The sequence below is a fragment of the Gasterosteus aculeatus genome, chromosome 1 (genome assembly GCF_964276395.1).
Source record: "Gasterosteus aculeatus chromosome 1, fGasAcu3.hap1.1, whole genome shotgun sequence".
NCBI classification, from domain to species: domain Eukaryota; kingdom Metazoa; phylum Chordata; class Actinopteri; order Perciformes; family Gasterosteidae; genus Gasterosteus; species Gasterosteus aculeatus.
The window spans coordinates 3,622,500-3,642,432 of NC_135688.1; the positions used below are offsets into that span (position 1 = coordinate 3,622,500).

General features: G+C 46.9%; 1 protein-coding gene across 1 annotated transcript; it reads right to left on the reverse strand.

Annotated features, from left to right (window-relative positions):
- Positions 1-1,306: 1,306 nt before the first annotated feature.
- Positions 1,307-13,550, reverse strand: slc6a4a (solute carrier family 6 member 4a). The gene is made up of 14 exons (XM_040189480.2): positions 13,387-13,550; positions 11,266-12,064; positions 8,791-8,925; positions 8,008-8,230; positions 6,670-6,808; positions 6,316-6,450; positions 6,131-6,234; positions 5,897-6,024; positions 5,643-5,755; positions 4,835-4,966; positions 4,508-4,607; positions 4,278-4,378; positions 4,004-4,171; positions 1,307-2,948 (listed from the first exon to the last, which is right to left on the reverse strand). Exons 2-14 carry the CDS (start codon positions 11,705-11,707, stop codon positions 2,874-2,876), a joined length of 1,995 nt encoding a protein of 664 aa, XP_040045414.2. The 5' UTR covers positions 11,708-12,064; positions 13,387-13,550; the 3' UTR covers positions 1,307-2,873.
- Between the last annotated feature and the right edge of the window lie 6,383 nt (positions 13,551-19,933).

The following is a 19,933-nucleotide window of genomic DNA, read 5'->3' on the forward strand; positions in this document are numbered from 1 at the left end:
TACAGGTCGATAGACACCTGATGCGGAGATGGCAGGTACAGCCGAGGCGGAGGGATACGCTGGTTCCGCTGCGCTGTTTAATATAGATCTGCAGCGATAAGGAGAGACGCAGAACACAGGAGGTGTCCATCAGTCGGGGGGCGATGCCAAGAGGAAATTGCCACAATAAAGCCTCCGTGCACACACACACACACACACACACACACACACACATATAAGGAGAAACTGGAGGCTCAGTGTGTAGATGAAGATGATTATGTGCACATTCACACACAAATCTCCATTCTGAACCTGAAAGACAGAACTGCTGAAACTAAAAAAACTAAAATAGTGACGCCTCTCAAAAGTTTTCTCCTAGTAAATATACCGTGCTGCCTGGTTACATGAAGTAGGCCTATCTGTTGTGCAACGGCTACTGATTGTGTGTGTGTGTGTGTGTGTGTGTGTGTGTGACCACAAGGCTGGCGATTACAGTTGTCAGCGGTGGGATTAATCAGTGGTGACAGGGCAGCGTTGTGTTGTTTAGGCACTAAAGTACACACGGGCGGACCAGGCCGATGGTCCCGACAGGTCGGGACAACCAACGATTGAACCCCCTCCCCCCCGCGACCGAGTCCTTGACCCGCGCAAACCCCCAGAGGAGCCCCACAAGGAGCCCCCCGCGGGGGCCCCACTTTGTCACATGACACCTCAGCGTTTTACCAGCTCATTAAAACACCTTCAGGCCTGCAGATCATCCGAAGCATCCGGCAAGAAGGACGATTTTTAAAGGGTTATTTGACCACAAAAACACACACACACAAGAGATTTGAAAGATTATACGAATGAATAAAAAAAAGCTCTTTTTTTTAAATAAAAGTAGCAGCTTCAGTTCCACGTGTGGCTGAATGCAAGAAAGATATTGACAATGTTTGTTCAGGCCTCCCTCCAGAGCCGCACCCCTCGTTATGAAACACGGTTATATCATAAAGAAGCTCCTATAAAAGACAAAAAAGGAATGAAACAAATCGCTCTGCAGCTGATTATTATCCAACTTTAATTCTTACTGTGACGAGTTTTGTTTGTTGTTAGTTTATTCTCTTTAGTTTGCTGTAACTACTGAAGAGAACGCAATCCTTTGACAGTAGTGTAAGTGTACCTGTGTGTGTCTGTCGGTCTGTACGAGACACACACATGTGGTAAAAGTTTTCTGTTGGTTCGTTGTGTGAATTCGTGCTCGTAGATTAGATTAACATGACAACTTTTGTAAGCATCAAGAAAATAAAACACTTTCACGACGAACAAAGAAAAGAATCAACAGCGGTAATTTATTTCCATATATCTTTATTATCTGTTATTTCCCATATATTCATATATCTTTATTCTATACAGGTGTATTTCTCAATACAGTCTTTTGACATACACATATCTTACATAAGCTCCACAGGTACAAGAGAGAGAGGCAGGAGGGAGTTTACTTCCGTCGTTACATATTTTGGCAGTTAACAAGACAGGAGAACACATTACGCACACACACACACACACACGCACACACACACACACACACACACATTTGAAGAACAGTTTACACACACACGCGCATTACAGCATGCACACATAAAGGGGCTGAACACTCAAGGTTCTTTTTTTCACAACCACCCATACATGCACCAACACCATCAAGGTGCACACACACACACACACACACACACACAACAATCAAGCCCACACAAGAGCTAAACACACACACACACACACACATCCATGGAGAGGAGACGGGTATTCACAGGATAGATTACTACAATACCAAACTGACTAGTAAATACGCATGTAGATGTACAGTACTCGCCATATTTTAACCCCCTGCTCCTACATACTCTAAGAAACACACACGCACACACACGCACACACACACGCACACACACACACACGCACGCACACACACATTCATTTTTGGTAGAAAGTAAAGAGCAGTAATGCAGATTTTCAGACTATGCCATCGATAATGTTATTAGCTCTGATCCATATTTGGTTTCTATGACTGACGGTCATGCAGAATGTGACCGTGATTAACGTCATGTGACATGTGACGTCACACGCAATGTGTGTCACACTGAGTGGGAGGTCAGAAAGGACAAATGAAAATAAATACACGTTTCACATGGCAGTAATGGGACAAATACACTTGGTTGGTTGTGTCTCTGATTTCTTTTTCCCACTGGGAATTATAACAGTCTTTTTTTTCCAGACACACATACGCACGCGCACACACACACACACACACACACACACATTGGTGTCACTAACAGACAGTGCTTCACAGTGTAGGGAAGTCATTGCAAATCTGTCAGCTGTCCGAGACGCCTCCAGGTAAGCACAGGCTGACAGTCAACACGGCAGCGAAAACATAGGAACGTCTTTAGAAACATGAACAGAACAGATATCATATATTTGGCTTCAGTAACAGATACCTGAATAGAGCTACATATTAAAATGCACAACTTAACAGCATAATATGAAAACGCAACCATAAAGACAGAGAGGAATGTAACCATTTGGCCTCCTTTGACTGACCTCAAAGTTCAGTAACTGCAGTTTATTGTCTACACAAACATAGACAGAATAATACTCTATTATTGTATAAAACATTTGTTTCAACTACATAACCTGAAGAAAGGTCGGTCACAAAATGACTTAAAAAAGAAAAAAGAGGGTGTCGAACTCCACCGCTACTCTCGACCTCAGTGTGTGTGTGTGTGTGTGTGTGTCTGTGTGACAGCTAAAAACAAGTGTGCGATGTAAGAAAAAGAGGCAAAGACGGTGAACGGTAGCCCCTTGTCCTGTAGCTTAGCAGTCTGTCCAGAAGAGGGCGCTCTGTGCCGGTCCGGGTGGGGTCAGACTGCGTTGGTGACGATGAGGTGTCCGTGTTGGTTGCCGCTGGGCTCTGGAGTGATGCTCTTTAGCAGCCGCTGGGAGAAGAGATACACAAACAAAGGCAGGTTGTGATCTTCCTGGTCCACTGATCTGACGGCAGCGCGATCGACTTCACATACGGGAGCATCAATCTCGCTGAAGACATATGAAAAAATATATATATCGAAAGGATATTTAACGTGTATCAATTTGTGCAGTACGTCCTGCCTCCCTGCCAGGCGTGAACCACAGGAGATTGTGTTGTTATTATTTACCATTGGACCCATCAGCTTAATATTTTTTAATGCACGTGCTCACATATCACAGACCCCCCCCCTCCCTCCCTTTATAACTGACTACTGTTTACTGCGTGATTGACCACTGCCTCGCCTCCACGTTTCAGAACGGGGGGAGAGAAAGAACAGGATGCAGATGTTCCAGACGCCAAACGCACAACCCAGAGCTCCGCTGTCGCTCGGCCTCTTCTGGCTCCGTGAGCCACACCGACACACAAACACGCGCCTCCCGTGTGTTGACAGTGTGTATCAGTGGCATTGTTGTCCGCCTACCAGCCTCCTACCTGCTGTCAACCTCCGACAAAGCCTCTGACAATAACACCAATGAGTAAATGGGACGGACACGCGTTGTGTTACTATTCATTATATAAGCTCGGAACGTACGACCAAGTTTCATAGACGTCGCCTCGTTTCTCACGCACGGGGCCTCCGATTCCAAACAGCCTGGTCTGCTCTAATTTGGCCTTTCTGAGGCCTGGAAGTTGTCATGGCTTTTTTTTTATCCTGGCTTCGGCTCGGCTTTAATCTTTCGCCCTCCTCCTCCTCCTCCTCCCTCCCCCCTTTGATACCGATATCCAGGCACATATCTGAGCGCCGAGTCTGCCGGTGCATGAAAAGGAAAGCAAAAGCTGGAGAGGCTTCAGCAAGAGAGCAAAGGTCGGACAGGGATGTGGGTCGAAGGCGAAGGAAGCACTCATGGGGGGGAAAACTAGTTAGAAGACGCACTGGACATCGAGTCCCTAAAGTCCACGCTTTGCACAGCAGTTTACAAAGGCTCTGCTCATTCACGGTGTTCTTCCTGCGAGACGCTGTACCTGTTTGAAGGTTCCCTTGGCACGGAGCAAGTAGTAGACCATGTAAACAGGCACACAGATGAAGGAAGACACCCCGATGCAGTAGCCCAGGACAGTGGTCCACGGCGGGAAGTGGTAGTCGAACAGCCTGACCTCCGGGGGGAAGGCCAGAAAGCTGATGATGATGAACTGCACACGGGAGGAGAAGCATCAAAAGGTGAGACAACCCTGCACAGGATGCACAAGTGAGCCACTTGTCGGCCCTCGGTGTGTAGATGGTGTACATGGGCCTCACCAGCAGGAAGCAGGGGCAGATGGCCACCCAGCAGATCCTCCAGAAGAACCCCGGGTAGAAACCAAGCATGAGATGGATGTCATTACAGAACCGGTTGGTACCTGGAACACACAAACACACACACACACACACACACAATCAATACACCCTCTCAAATGTCAGAGGGCCACAACTTTCCAAACCGGTGTCAACCGACTTTAGCCGCTACACTCGACGTCACTCTAACTTGCCGTAGAACCAGGAGACGGCGATGACCTCGAGCAGCACCACGGTGATGACCGCGGGGCCCGTAGCGTACTCCTCAAACAGCTTCACCACGAACGCTCCTCCCTGGCACAGCATGGGGGAGGCGGCGGGGGGGTTTAATCACATTACAGTTCATCGCATTACTTAAAATACAGCAGCAAGAGACTTTTGATGTGTTTCTTATTAGCAGCAGAAATCACAATACATCTATTCTTAATTGAGATGAATTACAGATCTGTGAATGGTATTAGAGGGATTGTGTATGATGTTTTCAGGATGGTAGCCAGTGTTTAATGTGCTTATTAACTTACATATGTGAGCGTGGAGAGAGCCCCGAGGAAGCAGACGCACACCAGGCCTAAGACAAACCACTCTCGTCTCTTCGCCAGGACGTGAGGGAACTCGTCGAGCATGGCGGTGATCACCCCCTCCAACCCGGCAAACTGGAGACAGCAGGCCGAGCACAATGAGAATCGAGGAGGCCGGAGAAGAAAACCTCTCTCTGCAGAAACCTAAGAGCGACGAGTCGCGACGCAGGCGTTTTGGTCCGAATCAATCCGAAAAAAAGCGACGCGACACTCTTCTGACGATCCGCAGCACACTGATGGGACGAACCCACCGGCGCCGTGGCTCGAAGCCCATCCGAAATGAGTCCCAACGCAGCGACGCGCTCTGTAGTAATAACCTCAGGCATAAAATGATTCCAGGCTGATTATCAGTGTGTGATAAGAGCCTCGCCGGCCCTCTCCAGCTGGCCGCCTCACAGCCGACAAACACGGGCGCACGGAGACAAGATCGCCGCACAACAGCGATAGGGACGTCCTGTCACATTGTTTTTCTGACTGTTATCCAAACCGCGGCGGCGAGGACAAACAACACCGGCTACCTCGCTATGGATCAACGAGCACAACGAGGCAAATAGAAGAAGACGTGCGCCTATGTGACAAGGCAAATTATGAACCCGTCCGTTTTCTGGGTTCCAGAGAGCACGCGAGAGCCGCCCCCCCTTTCCCCCCCCCAGGGGCAACAGCAGGAGTTGGGTAGATAAGAGGAAGGAGGAGCGAGGAACAGGCGAGGACAGAAGAAGAACATTTAGGCCAAAGGAGTAATCAAACGTACCGTGCTATCCAGACCCAACATAATGATCATGAGGAAGAAGATGATGGAAAAGAAGGTAGCAGCAGGCATATTTGCTATGGCTTCTGCATAGATGATGAACAGCAGACTGGGACCTGGGGAGGAGAGCCGGGTTAAAAGATGAATACATCCTCACACGCTTTCATTCGCTAGGTGCGTGTGCTACAAAACCCTCAGATCTCTTTAAACCAGGGTGCGTCGTCGTTAAGAACTACAGATTCGGCATTGGTTTCTACCAGCATCCTTGGCCACAGTATCCACGTCCTGCTGCCTCATCTCTGCCATGTAGCCCAGCACGGTAAAGATGACGAAGCCGGACAGGAAGCTGGTCAGGCAGTTCACAGAGCTGGTGATCAGAGCATCTCTGAGATGAAGGGAGAAGACGTTTACATGATCGTCCGATTGATTTGAGTTTTTGGAAGATGTGGTTTTATTGAGGTGTGAAACGTGCATTCAAGAAAAGCGCTCACTTGTAGCAGTTGTTGTGAAACGGGTTGTAGCTGGCAAAGGCGAGGAGCACGCCGAACCCCGGCCCCAACGAGAAGAAGATCTGAGCCGCTGCGTCGATCCACACCTGAGCGGAGCCGAGTGCGTTGAGACGAAGGGCTTCCACCAAGATAACGGTGATGGGAAAAGTTAAAGGCAAGCGACTCACCGTAGTGCTCAGAAGCTTCTGCCAGTCAGGCTTGAGGTAGAAGACCACGCCCCTCCAGGCCCCTGGCAGAGTGGCCCCACGGACGAGCAGCACCAGGAGGACCAGGTAGGGAAAGGTAGCAGTCACCCAAACCACCTGATGCAGAAAAGAGGGGAACTGAGGGGTCGTCATAGCAGCTGATATCCTGTGATGCATGATGCTGATTCATGATACAGGTGGGGGGGGGGGCAGATGACGCCAGCAGAACAGCCATGATTTTCTCTGCCTCTTTGGTTCCGCCAATCCATCCATCCATCCATTTAAACTGGCACACGCCCCCACCTCCCTCAGCCATGCAGGCGCCCTTTTGGTTACCTTTCCAGACGTCTTGACTCCTTTCCAGATGCTGAAGTAGACGATGATGAAGATGAAGAGCAGGCAGAGGGCCAGCTGCCAGCTGACAGAGCCCAGCTGGTGCAGACCTGGGGAGAGGTGGACCTGCAACACCTGGCGACTGGGTGGAGGAAACGAGGCAGGGCGGGGGGGGTGGTAGGGTGAGTGTACATTAACGTAACAATTACGTAATGTGCACATATAAATGATTCATTCTGATTAAATGAGCAGCGATGGAAGTTCGCCTAAAGGGAACCGCTAGGGTGTCTAAATAAAGACGAGGGAGCCGTGACTGACTTCTGAGACGTTTACACAAGCCAAAGTGGTAAAAAAACATTACACGGATAACAAAGTAGGCGGCTGAAATGAACGAGTGAGGTTAACATCTGGTCACAGGTTAAGCACACAGAGCTCGGACAATAAAACAGACGTGATTTATGGTGAAAAACAGGAAATTCTGGCGCCAGACTGAGTTGCGGAATTTGTTCTTTAAAACCTGTTTTAGGAAAAGTCAACTACGGATAAACCCTGAATCCGTCCCAGCGGAGTGAGCGCCTGATAAGACACCGCCAGCGGAGAGCGGCGTGCCAGAGCAGTCGAGAGTAATAAAGACGCAGCTCAGGTTTCATGTTACACCCTCAAAGGAAGAGGGAAAGAAATTAATCATTTGAATTAATCACTCGGAAAGCAGTCAGCCAAAGATTGGAAGACATGGAATAATATAAGCTTTTTTTTAATGTCAGAAACAGTTTTCTCTTTTTAATAAGAACAACAATTTTATTCTGGGGGAGATTCAACAAGTGCTGCCTCAATACTTTCTCCTCTCTCTCTCTCTGTTTGAGCTTCCAATAGTCCCAAAAAGAGCTTTTTTGAACAGCTGGTTCCTTCTGCCTCCTCAACTCTCGTCCTCCACCTGCTCATCTCACAGCGGTGTGTTTAACACTATAGACTTTGGGATTTGGCCTGAGGCTTTCCTGGCGTCCAAACATCATCCCAGCTGAAGAACATTTAAAGCACCTTATCTGCTTTATCTCGCTGAGGTCATGTGGGACTGTGGCGGTGGATGAGCACAGCTCGAGAAGCTGCCGAGCGAAGTCCGCGGCTCGCCAAGTGGAGCTCCAAATCAAGCTATTTATAGACCTCTATCCCCGTAAATCGAATCCAACAGGGGCCAAAAGTCCATCAAGTGAAGCTTCTGCATCCTCGCTGGCTCGCGTCTGTTGTCTTTCCTGATTGGACTGAATTATGCCTTTCCAACCCCCCCCCCCGCCCACCGCCCCCCCCACCTTACGCCTCTACATCTGACTTACATGCACTTACGTATAGAACTCCTCGGCCGGGGAGGTGGAGGAGTTGGACCAGGACACGTTGTGGTCGGTGGACATGTAGCGGTTACAGTTGACCGTGTTCCAGCTGTTGGTGCAGGTGGTCCAGGGCAGGGTGGGCCGAAATGACGACAGCAGGTAATACAGGGCCCAGGCCATGATGGTGTTGTAGTAGAAGGCTATGTAGAGGGCGATGATGCAGATGGCGAAGCCGATCCCTGGACGAGTGGAGGAAGCCGCCATTAGCGCAAAAAAAAAAAGCAAAGCCTGAAGAAAACGTCGACGTTCTTGATCATCGGTTTGACGTCACCAGCGACTGACCGGTGCCAGTTTCTGTGGCACCGGTCAGTCACTTGCTGAAGACACATCAGTGGTGCTTTCAAGCCAAATTCAAGTGGCTGTGGGTTGAGCGGGTGACATTTCCCAACACCAACATACTATCACGTTTCTGAAGATCTGGCATTTGGCATGGAAATGTGACGATTTGCATAACAGAGAGTCATCATATCTCATAAGATGTACAGGAGGCTGGGGAGGCTCTTCAAGGGAGACTCAGTACTCAGAGAGACCTCAGTACCGAGGAGGACCGGGAGGTTTAATGAGCTGTCTCTCGGGCCTCGGCGACGGCTCGACACCGTCCTTTTTCCCTCCTTTGTTCTCCTACTGCCAATTTTCCTGTTAGTAAGCCCTGCTCTCTCATGTCCCCCTCTTGCCTTTTTAATCCGAGCCATTGCCATCCACTCGTCCCCCCACCACCCCCCCCATCTGCTCTGCCTACCTTTGAAGATGGGGCATATGTGTTTCCAGATGGAGATGCAGCCGCTGCGGTGGAACTGGCCCAGCGCCAGCTCCATGTAGAACAGCGGGACCCCTCCGAACACGGCCATCAACAGGTAGGGCAGCAAAAAGGCCCCTGGGCGGAGACACGAGGGCGGAGGATTACTTGTGGATTGATGCGGAGAGGAGAATGAGTTAACAATAAACAATAAAGAATTTAAATAAATCACACTCCTGAGGAATGCCACTTGTTCACACACCTGTACACCTCAATAACCAGAGAACCAAGTAAAACCCATTAAAGGCTTTAGGTACCTGATCATTTACATGACCCGGGTCCATTCAAAAACAACGCTGCGGGCCGTGTGACTCTCCATTTAACGTGGGGAAACACGCAGTAGGAAGGTCATTTTTGTGCAGATTCCGGGCGGACAGGCTGCGAGGTGAGGAAAGTATGAAGTGATGGAGGACTAGAAGCTGCAGCTGTTTTGAACTCCGAGCAGAGTTTGAGAGTCTCTCTCCGTATTTGCCTCTGTCAGAGTATCGACTAGTTTCATGTGCAGGTTTGTGTTTCTGTGTGCGTGGGTGGGTCTCGGCGTCTCTTTGTGACATGAACGGAGAGATAAGGGCTGATTGAGCAGCTGCCTGGTAGACAGGTTATTAAGCGCCGCGAAAGAGACTCAAGGTGTTCTCATAAGAATCACAATTAATACGGTCGCCTCTATCAAGTGTCTCCCGGTCGCCATCTCCACCTCGCTCCGGGAGACACGCACAGAACACAGGAAATTGCAAAGATTTTATTATTGCAAATTCAATAAAAGTGGAAAGGGAGACCCTGGTAGTAACACAAGCAGACCTGCTCGCAGAATTATGTGGCACCAGAATCTGAGCTTGAATGCACACACACTGTATAAATATATATATATATATATATATATACAGCTCAAACGGAAAATTGCATAGAATGATGCCATGATTTTGATTTGTATGGTGTAATTTGAACTGCTCCATTGAAAAACTACAAAACAATCAACTTAAAACTGATTTTTTTGGAAATTGAATCAAGTTGCTGAAACCGTATTTGGTAATCACTGAAAGTTTATCATTACTTCCACTTTCAGTTCTCACGATCCAAATTGAGTTCCTGCAATTCAATTTCAGTTAACTGAGAAACACATCCGGTCATTTAGGAAGAGCAATCGAGTGCAGATTCACAGAACTCCAGGCTGCGAACGTTTGGATGGTTTGTTTATTGGATTAGATCCAAAGTGGTAGAAACAAGAAAAATGACGACTCCACCGGGGGAATGGCGGGCGGCGGCGGCGGCTTCGGGAGGCGGACCTTCAGTGAGCGACTGTAGATAACTCAAACTCCACCGGCGGAGCTCACAAGTCACCGCGGACTTCTGGTTTCAACGGTCTCGTGGGTGAAGTCACAGTTTTACACATAGTTCACCAGTATGACCTCCCCAGTAAAGTTCACCAGTATGACCTCCCCAGTATAGTTCACCAGTATGACCTCCCCAGTATAGTTCACCAGTATGACCTCCCCAGTAAAGTTCACCAGTATGACCTCCCCAGTATAGTTCACCAGTATGACCTCCCCAGTAAAGTTCACCAATATGACCTCCCCAGTATAGTTCACCAGTATGACCTCAACAGTATAGTTCACCAGTATGACCTCCCCAGTAAAGTTCACCAGTATGACCTCCCCAGTATAGTTCACCAGTATGACCTCCCCAGTATAGTTCACCAGTATGACCTCCCCAGTAAAGTTCACCAGTATGACCTCCCCAGTAAAGTTCACCAGTATGACCTCAACAGTATAGTTCACCAGTATGACCTCCCCAGTAAAGTTCACCAGTATGACCTCAACAGTATAGTTCACCAGTATGACCTCCCCAGTAAAGTTCACCAGTATGACCTCAACAGTATAGTTCACCAGTATGACCTCCCCAGTAAAGTTCACCAGTATGACCTCAACAGTATAGTTCACCAGTATGACCTCCCCAGTATAGTTCACCAGTATGACCTCCCCAGTAAAGTTCACCAGTATGACCTCCCCAGTAAAGTTCACCAGTATGACCTCCCCAGTAAAGTTCACCAGTATGACCTCAACAGTATAGTTCACCAGTATGACCTCCCCAGTATGACCTCTCCAGTATGACCTCCCCAGTATGACCTCTCCAGTATGACCTCCCCAGTATGACCTCCCCAGTATGACCTCCCCCAACCTCACAGGATAGAACTCAAAGTTTCCTGGACAAGTTTTCTCCTGGCAGCAGGGAGGACTTAATTGTGTCTCTAAGTAAACACAATTTAAATAGAACTGAATTTACTGAAGAAGTATATACAGTAGAAGATTTTTACCGATAATCTAAAACTTCAATATATGCTTTTCAGATTCAATTTCCAATGCATTTATTTTTAAAGGCAAAATTCTGTTTCCTCCTTCCAACATCTCTGGGCTCCCTCACCTCCTCCGTTCTGGTAGCAGATGTAGGGGAAGCGCCAGACGTTTCCCAGATCCACCGCGTAGCCGATCACAGAGAGCAGGAAGTCCATCTTCTTGCTCCAGGTTTCTCTGGGCCTCTCCGAGCTGATTTGTTGGACCACCAGAGTCCTGAGGCCCCCCGGCGGCCGCGCCGAGGGGACGGCGGCGCCCGCTCCGGGCTCGGGGGCGGCGCCCCCCGCCCCTCCCTGGCCCTGAGGGGTGGACGCGCTGAAGCCGTTGGACACCTGCTGTCCAGAGCCGGGGGTCGGGCTCTTGGATCCTCTCTCAGCGACGCCGTCGGTCAGCATCGGTCTGCCATTTTCCTGCTGCGTCCCCTCCTCCTCCTCCCACCTCCCCGCCTCCCCCTCGTTCTCCCCTTTGTCCATCGCCAACATGCTCGTCAGCATCATATCGGTGGTCTCCATTGGGTGGTGTTGGTGTCGGCGTTGGCGAGGCGGTTAGGGGTGGAGAGGGAAAGTGGCGCTGCTTTCGGATGTGGCGCCCATTAGGGGGAGCGAGGGGCTGGAAGGGGGAGTGGAGTTAGAAAATGGAATCGTCCCCCCAACCGGTAAGGGAAAGGAGACGCGGGAGAGCCGAGTGGAAAGAATGAAAGAAGAAGATGCAAATATCTGAATATTTGTTTTAAAAGGAGATTGGGGCCGGAATGAGGGGGAGGAGTCAGGACAGAGGGCGCACAGGAGGAAAGATGACAGGATGCGGCCGGCCCGAAGACGTTACGGGAATCCTGGATCTTCTCCACAAGCTGCTCGTCCTCTGAGACGCTGAAACACAGAACACACCAGATGAGTCTCGAAATATGAGCAGCTTTTGAAGGTCCTGAGAAATGATCTCATTTAAATAGTGTAACCAGCCTACTGCCTTATATTCATTGTGTATGGTTTCAATTAGGAGCAAATGTTATTTTAAACTATGATCTATTTTTTGAGGATTAATTACTTAATGTTTATTAATTAATTTTTTTGTTAGTTAGACAAATGCAGCAAATTTAAGTTCTTTATTTCTTATTTAAAAGCTAATTTATATATACTTAATAGGCCAGATGTAAATGAAACACAACAGTTGTAGAATTGTACTTTTACATATTTGTCCAGATCAGTACATCAAGTGATATTCAATGAATATGTACTTTTTTTCCCTGTTTTGCGCCTTTAAAAAGCACAATTTTGGAAATACATGTTGTTACTAGCCTACATTGTAAAACAGAAAAAAGTAAAAAAGTTTCATACTTGGCAAAAATATAAATATGTGTTCAACACATGAATGACACGTACAGTACTCGGTAGTTGTGAATTCTTCTGCAGTAAATGTCACAGGTACAAACCAAAATGGGTCGAACAGAAAGCGGATTAGATGGACTCCATTAGTAGCAGAGGCCAGTTATCTGCACGTTATCTTAATTAAGCACGTGGTCCCACCCGCTCGTGTACCGGACCACATAAACACGTTCACACACACTTTCATGTGCTGATGAAACAACAATGACTTCATTTCCAACGGACGCGTTACAGATGCGTCAGGAGCTCAAACGCGAATGAAACCGGAGCATTTCTACGTGAAAGGACCCTGAGAATAAAAGCACTGGACCTTCTGTTAATGAATCAACTTTTATCTTCTCAACTACACTTTACTCACGTTTATCTTCAAAGCGCGCAACGTGTCCGCTGCCTCGCGATACAGCGGAGAAAGTCAAACAACGAATACTAAATCCGACCTGAACCACCGGCTGAAAACCCCCAAAACAAACAACACATCATTTAAATAAACGCAAAGAAAAAAATAAAAAAGAGTCAACGTTGCATTCATAAAAAAAAATTAATTCTACACAATGTAAGAAACTTTAAAGTTACTGGATATAATTTTTTCAACATACATATATATATAAATTCATCTTTTAACATTCAACTATGATGATTGTAATTTAAAAAAAAGTCATGGTTGACAAAGTGATTACGTGTGTTAAGGATAAATATATATATATACAGAAATTTGAAACGCAGATTTAAGCAATTCCTTATCTCAGTGAACTCTACTTAAACTTAAACTAATTATTATTCTGTGTTTCAAGCCGACTGAAATGCGTTACCTTGCGTTACCTCCAGAGATGTGAGAGAGGAGACGAGCGGCGAACCTCCGCAAACAGCAGCAGCAGAAACTTCTACCGAAAACTTAAAGAATCCTCCGATGTGGAGCTGCACGAACTTGGCAGAGAAACAGCGCGCAGCAGCACATCAGGACTCATGGAGCTCTGAAACCTCGCTCGTGTCTCTCCCTCCCTTGTTGTCCCTCTCTCTCCGACTTGCAACCACACACACACACACACACACACACACACGCACACACACACACACACACACACACACACACGCACGCACACACACACACGCACGCACACACACACACACACACACGCACGCACACACGCGCACACGCAGGCATATGCGGGGATGGATGCATGCGCTCAGACGGAAGATACTGGAGACATTATGCAAGCGCAGACATGCGTGCTTTGAAGCTTCTTTGATACAAACAGTAAGAACACACACACGGCCTTACGCACAAGCAGGTGCAAGACCGCACACACACACACACACACACACACACACACACACACACACACACACACACACACACACACTGCAGGAAAGGAGAAGTCGTACCTACGAGTGGCCGTGTGCCAACGAGGGGCTCTGTGTCAGGGTGCTGCTGTGTGTGTGTGTGTGTGTGTGTGTCACGCACGCGCGCACACACACACACACACGCTGCAGTTCTCACACTCCTTTTTTTCCATTTTCTCCATAAGTCATTAAGCAAGTTCTTGAGTCATCGTGCACATCTGTTGTGGAGGGATCACACTTCTGCCGCTTTGACCCCCGTTTGCACACGACTCCGGAGTCCTGCTCTGCGTCAGCGGGACGTATTTTCAATTAAAGCATTTGATGTATTGGGTCGAATGATGGTTTAAAAAAAAGGCAAGAGGTTTAAACCAACATGCGAGTGTGCGTTTAAACTGTCTGGCAGAGCTAGTTCCTCGCTGGTGCCTCTTCAGGCTCCAGCGTGAGTCCAGAGTCCCTAATGGGGCCATAATGTTTTATAACGCTGATTAGGCGTGTGGAGACGCCGCTCTCCTCTGATGTGATTTATTCAGGCGTAAACACAGATCCGGTCCTTAGCGGCGAGAGCCGAAGACGTACGCCTCGACCCCCCTGACCCCGGGGGAACCAAGGGGCCCGCAGAGGCTCCTGGATCTAATCTGCACCGTAATAGATCCGCGGTTTTACGCCCGCCCGCGTGTGAAGATGCAGGTGAAGCGGCTGCGGCGGGGCGTCTGAAATCCCAGAGAGATCAGGTGACCCTCCGCGGCGAGACGCCTCACAGCTTCGGGCTCCGCGCCAGCTTTTTTTGGGGAAAGCCAGACGTTGTGAAAACACATGAAGATCTGCCCCCGAGTCGCGGCTCCTGACAATGGATGAGTAAATACGCCGTGCTTATCGGAGTCTGCTTTGGCAACTCCCTCCTGGGGGGGGGGGGGGGGGGGGTTCCTTGCTGGTTCCGGACTCCAGACTTTGGGCAAGTTTAAAAGAGAATGTGTCTAATCTAAAATATCTGCCCGCCCGTCGATCAGCAGCTTCTTGATGGGGGGGGGTGTTCAACATGTAGGCAAAGACGAATCTGTCTTTAGCTCTGCATCATCTCCGCAGACAAATCACAAGATGTATTAAAATAAATACAGTCTTTACTGCGTTGGACAGTCGTTATGTAACAGCAAACCAAAGGATCTGGTGAAAGGATTCATATATTTTACAAATAAGGCTCCGGCAGTCAGTAGTAATAAATCCTTTAACTGAGCTTTGGTTCAACAAACCTCTCGCTCAACATTCCTGGTAGATAAGTTACCTTCCTGAGGAAAGATAAACCCATCAAAACATGACTGATAAGATTCATCGCTTCTACAGACGGAAACGGACTTTTCACAGTCGTACAGTGACGTGCAATGCTCAACCCCCCCCCCTAAACACACACACACACACACAGACACACACAGACAAAAGAGACCAACCTTACCAAACAATTAAGACCACAGGTTTTTACTGTTTACTGCTACGGCTTCTCGTGCCCAGTTGACCTCATGCCAACTTAAGCCCGGCTAATTGAAAAATAAACACCGCCGAAACATGTGTGGGGGGGCGGGGGCGGGGGTCGCTTTATGCTGCTGCCACATCTGCACAAACGTGCTCAAGTAGACGTCTGTGGAACTTGTAGCACTTTAAAAGAAATAACACTTTGGGCTTTACCATGAGGGAGGGGGGGGCAGATCAGAAGAAACGCGCTGTCCCGACATGCACGTCAAAGTGCCCCTGAAGGACAGCTCCGCGCACGTGAATACTATCAGCTGAGGGCCACGCTGCTTCTGCCGGCCCGTCGGCCCCCGCGGCCCACGACTCTGAAACGCGCTAAAAATAGCCACTCCTCATCCTCATCAACGACGCCATGTGGCCGCCGCCGCCAATAAAAGGGGCTCAAAGGCGCATCACCACACGGGTGGAGCGCTCGTTTATGTAACCTGGGTGTTACTGTGGTTTAGCAGCTTCAGACGTTGTTGCTCTTCTCGATATCGTGACCCGTGCAGGTGTGGGGGGGGGACCCTGTTCGCCTCGGGGCTGTTGTAGTGGTCGACAACTTTCACCTTCAGCTGCATTATTAGCCGAAATATTCCCCAACGATCTAAGAGGAGGCCAGATTTTCATTTGGATTTTGGACGGGGTCGCAGGCCTGATCTGTGAGTTATGGCTTGTTTATTATTTGGGGGTTTCTTGAAAGCGGAATGGCCCTGTGCCCACATTTTGTGAGCTAAAGTGAACAGTCTGACCTGTTTCTCCAGAGCTTTCATACCATCATAAGTCTTTCAAACCCTTTCCAGATAAGTTACAACCACACACTCTTACACAACAATGGCTGGGCAGAAAGACCAGGCTGGATGGATGGATGGTACCACAGAAAGCTTCCTATACTTTATACATAAAACCCCTCCACAACATTCAAGTGGAGAATTATATAACTTTTTTGCTTTACTATTCATTCAATACAACAACAGATTTAGTCACATTCACATTTAGTTAACTGGTTATAAAAACATTTGGCTTATCTGTGCGTATCTATACAAACAATCCAAATGAAACACTAATAATTTAATAAAATTATCCCTAATAAGCCATACCAAAATCTGGGAAGGGTTCTAATTTGTTTCTACAATAGGAAATATATTACAATCAGTTGGACACTGAAAGACTAGAGGTTATGGAAAGAACACGGACGAGGCCGAACAACAAAAATTTTAGTTTTTTATTTTTATTTCATGTAAATTTATGTAAGTGTTGTATTTTTATTTTAATTTTAAAATTGCTCGGCTTTCAGGAAAGGCAAGCACACAAATTTCAATACACAGGGCGTGTGTAACTGACAATTGAAATCTTTGAATCTTGAATCTTTGAAAAGAAAAAAGTAAAATCACACACGAACAACAACACCTCTCACCCCTCCCCGGCTGACACTCACCTAATACACGCCTTACAAAAATACCTACGACTACATATTCAAACCCGAGAACTGATTGGAACAATGAACCCGCTGGCAATAAAACAACGTGTAGCAAAACTTGGTCTTACCGTTGTATTTTTTCAGCTTGGAAGCGTCCGTTAACCGGTGTGATACAAGTAATAAGCGCCCGTTAACCGGTCATCCGGTGTCCAGCACGACGCCTATCGACGCGTTCTAAACCAAATCACACATGCCTGGGCTTACAGCAGGCCCTGCTCCGCTCCGCCTGGCTTAAGACGCAACCACACACACATGCAATGAGCTTTAGGAAAGGATTCCAGCCCCTAATCCAAGACTCCTTGATGCATATTTACAAGAGGAATAAGAGGTGAATGCTGCATAATTTATTTTACTAAAAGTTTCTAAAAAACTGTCAAAGTGGATTATTTACATTGTGAAGTGTGCGCGCAAGTGTGAGAGAGAGATTACACGAGCACCGGGCCGCCTGTGTAAACCATTTACAGCCGGGCCAAAAGGCACCGCGCCAGGTACAGCGGAGCAGTCGGTCTGCTAAACCTTCATTGGGTGCGTTTGTGTACGTGAGGTGAGAGATTAAAGGCGACGCAGTCGGCGTCATGTTGACAGTAAATTGTAATCACCGTGTCCTCCTTCTTTCTGTCTGACCCGAAACACACACGCGGCTTCCAGCCTGTGAGTGAGCCAGTGTTGGACGTCATTCCAATCAGCATGAGCCGAGGTTAATCCTAACCTCGCACAAATCCAGGCACACAGGCGAGCGCGAACAAACACACAACTGAAAAGGGGGAATAATGACACCAGGTGAGTGATGGACAGTCCAGCGCGGATGGACTGGGGGGGGGGGGGGGTCAAACACAAACTATCACAACACTCATTTATACTGCTTGTAAAACGTGTGATGATGGGTTCAGAAGTTCACAACTCACCTTTGTTCTGCGTCCCATAGCTGAAAACATATCCACGATAAACTGCAGGAATAAGATGCACGATTACCTCTGAAACTGTCACTTCCCGGTCAACAATCTCTACTGCAAAAAAATATACAAAAATACAGTGTTTAGACATTTCAGGTTTAGTAATACTAATACACGTCGACTGGTTAAGTTGACAGTTATTTTCTTTGTCACTTTCACAATAAATGTCTGCATCCAGCCTTCCGTCAAAAGCTTTTATTGTGAAACACCGGCAGGCGGAAGAGCTCTCTTCAAATTGACCGTAAATTAAATGTAAACCCAGCATGTTGCACTGTTGTGTATTAGTATTAGTATAAGTATTACTGTAGGGAAGCATTGAATTATTGAAATGAATAAAACTTTGCCGGGATATTTTTTTAAAGTTGTATAAAACAAATAGAAAAGGAACATGAACACAACAGCAGTATTTTTCCTAAACCGTTTGGCTAATGTTATCATAAACTTAAGGTAGTTTAAATTACGTTAGCTAACGTTAGCAAAGTTAATCCATGAGTTAACCTTTTAGCAATTCCGCTGGAAGAAAATCATCAAATCAAACAAACCATGATTTAACTTCAGTGGAGTTTCATGTTGAAGTCTTCCTACGTTAGGAAATAATATCGTTAACGTTAACTGAAGAATCTGCCGTGACGTCGTCTCATGACTGTGCGGATGAACCAATGAGCGCACCCGTTACTGCGCACTCGTTACTGCGCATTTGTTGCGGTCGGGCTGTAAATACTGTAATTCTTAAATCTTCGTCAGTAATGTTGTCATTTAATGTGACTTTTTCATAAAAATGTATCCCATTCTTTATACATATATAATTAGTTATATTGCATGTATTTAACACATACGCAGCGTTTTAGTAAGTTGAGTCAAAAGTTCAATTTAGTACTATTATTTGTATTACACCACTAACTGACAGCTGGATTGCAAATACACACATTGGAAATAAATGTCTCACCCAGAGTGTCACAAGGAATTACTCAACATGGAAATACATATTCTGTATCAACAGAAAACAATTCCTCTTCCACAAAGTTTGACCTTGAAGCCCACAATACATCTACATGAATTCCTCTCAGGTTTCTGAGGTGAATAATAATAACAGGAGATATTTTTCTTTAAGGCTGTTTTATGTTATTTTTGCATAATTCACACACGCTCTTCACACACTTATAAGAAAAGTTCTAAGTATATCTGACCGTGCAGTTTTCCCACGGCAAGTGATTAATATCCGTCAGCTTACTTCAATTCCACAAAGGTGAAACACTATAACGACAAACTATTTCCCACTTCCTGTTACGAAAGACAGGATTTGACAGCTAAGATATACAGTGAACTCTCCTCTAAATCAAACCCAGATTTAAAAAAAGAAAAAAACATTCCTCCGAGGGAGTATTTCTAGGGAAGAAATATCAGGGAATGCTGAGAAGAGAGGCTCTAATCATTGTATGTCCACAGGATGGATGTGGTACGAGTATATACAAAAAATAAACACAAGCTGCTGATAAAGGCAAAGCAAACACAATGCAAAAACAGGAAAGCACCAAAAGTTGAGAAACCAAGATGAAAAATACCAAGGACGTGGGAGTATTAAGGGTGGAATGTATTGCATGATTTTAGGATCGTCCTCATTCTGCCGTGGTGTCTCTGACACGCAGTACATGATGGGAAAGATGAGTGATTTAAATGGCAATAAAATCACCTCCCCTCTGGATTCTACTGATTTATACATACAATAAAAGCTGTCATCTCCCAATCTCTCCCTTCTACCGTAAGCCTGTGCGGCTGAATGCTCTCACTTGATAACAACGCTGCTCAGGGGGAACTGTAACCGACGGACCAACTGCTGGGAGGTCAAAGGTCGTCCGTACATTGACAGAAGTGTTTTAGAGCGGGAAGAGTGTAAACGTCACTGAGAAATGATTACAAAGGCCTCTGCAGGAAGTGTTTGGAGATATGAAAATATTCTGCCTTTTTTCTGGTTTAAATTTTGTTATTTCGAGAGAGAGGAAGTTCTGGGGAGGTAAGTGTGTTATTGGAAAGTGTTATAGCAGGAACATTAAATCACTGCTGTTTTTCTAGTGTCCAAGGGGT

Excerpts from the sequence above, each read along its gene's own strand:
- slc6a4a (XM_040189480.2), bottom strand. The coding sequence starts at position 11,707 with ATGGAGACCACCGATATGATGCTGACGAGCATGTTGGCGATGGACAAA. Across the intron at positions 4,967-5,642 it reads TGTTGGGTCTGGATAGCACG|TTTGCCGGGTTGGAGGGGGT; the intron begins GTACGTTTGATT and ends TGCTGTCTCCAG. Across the intron at positions 4,379-4,507 it reads CGCCGTCTCCTGGTTCTACG|GTACCAACCGGTTCTGTAAT; the intron begins GCAAGTTAGAGT and ends TGTGTGTTCCAG.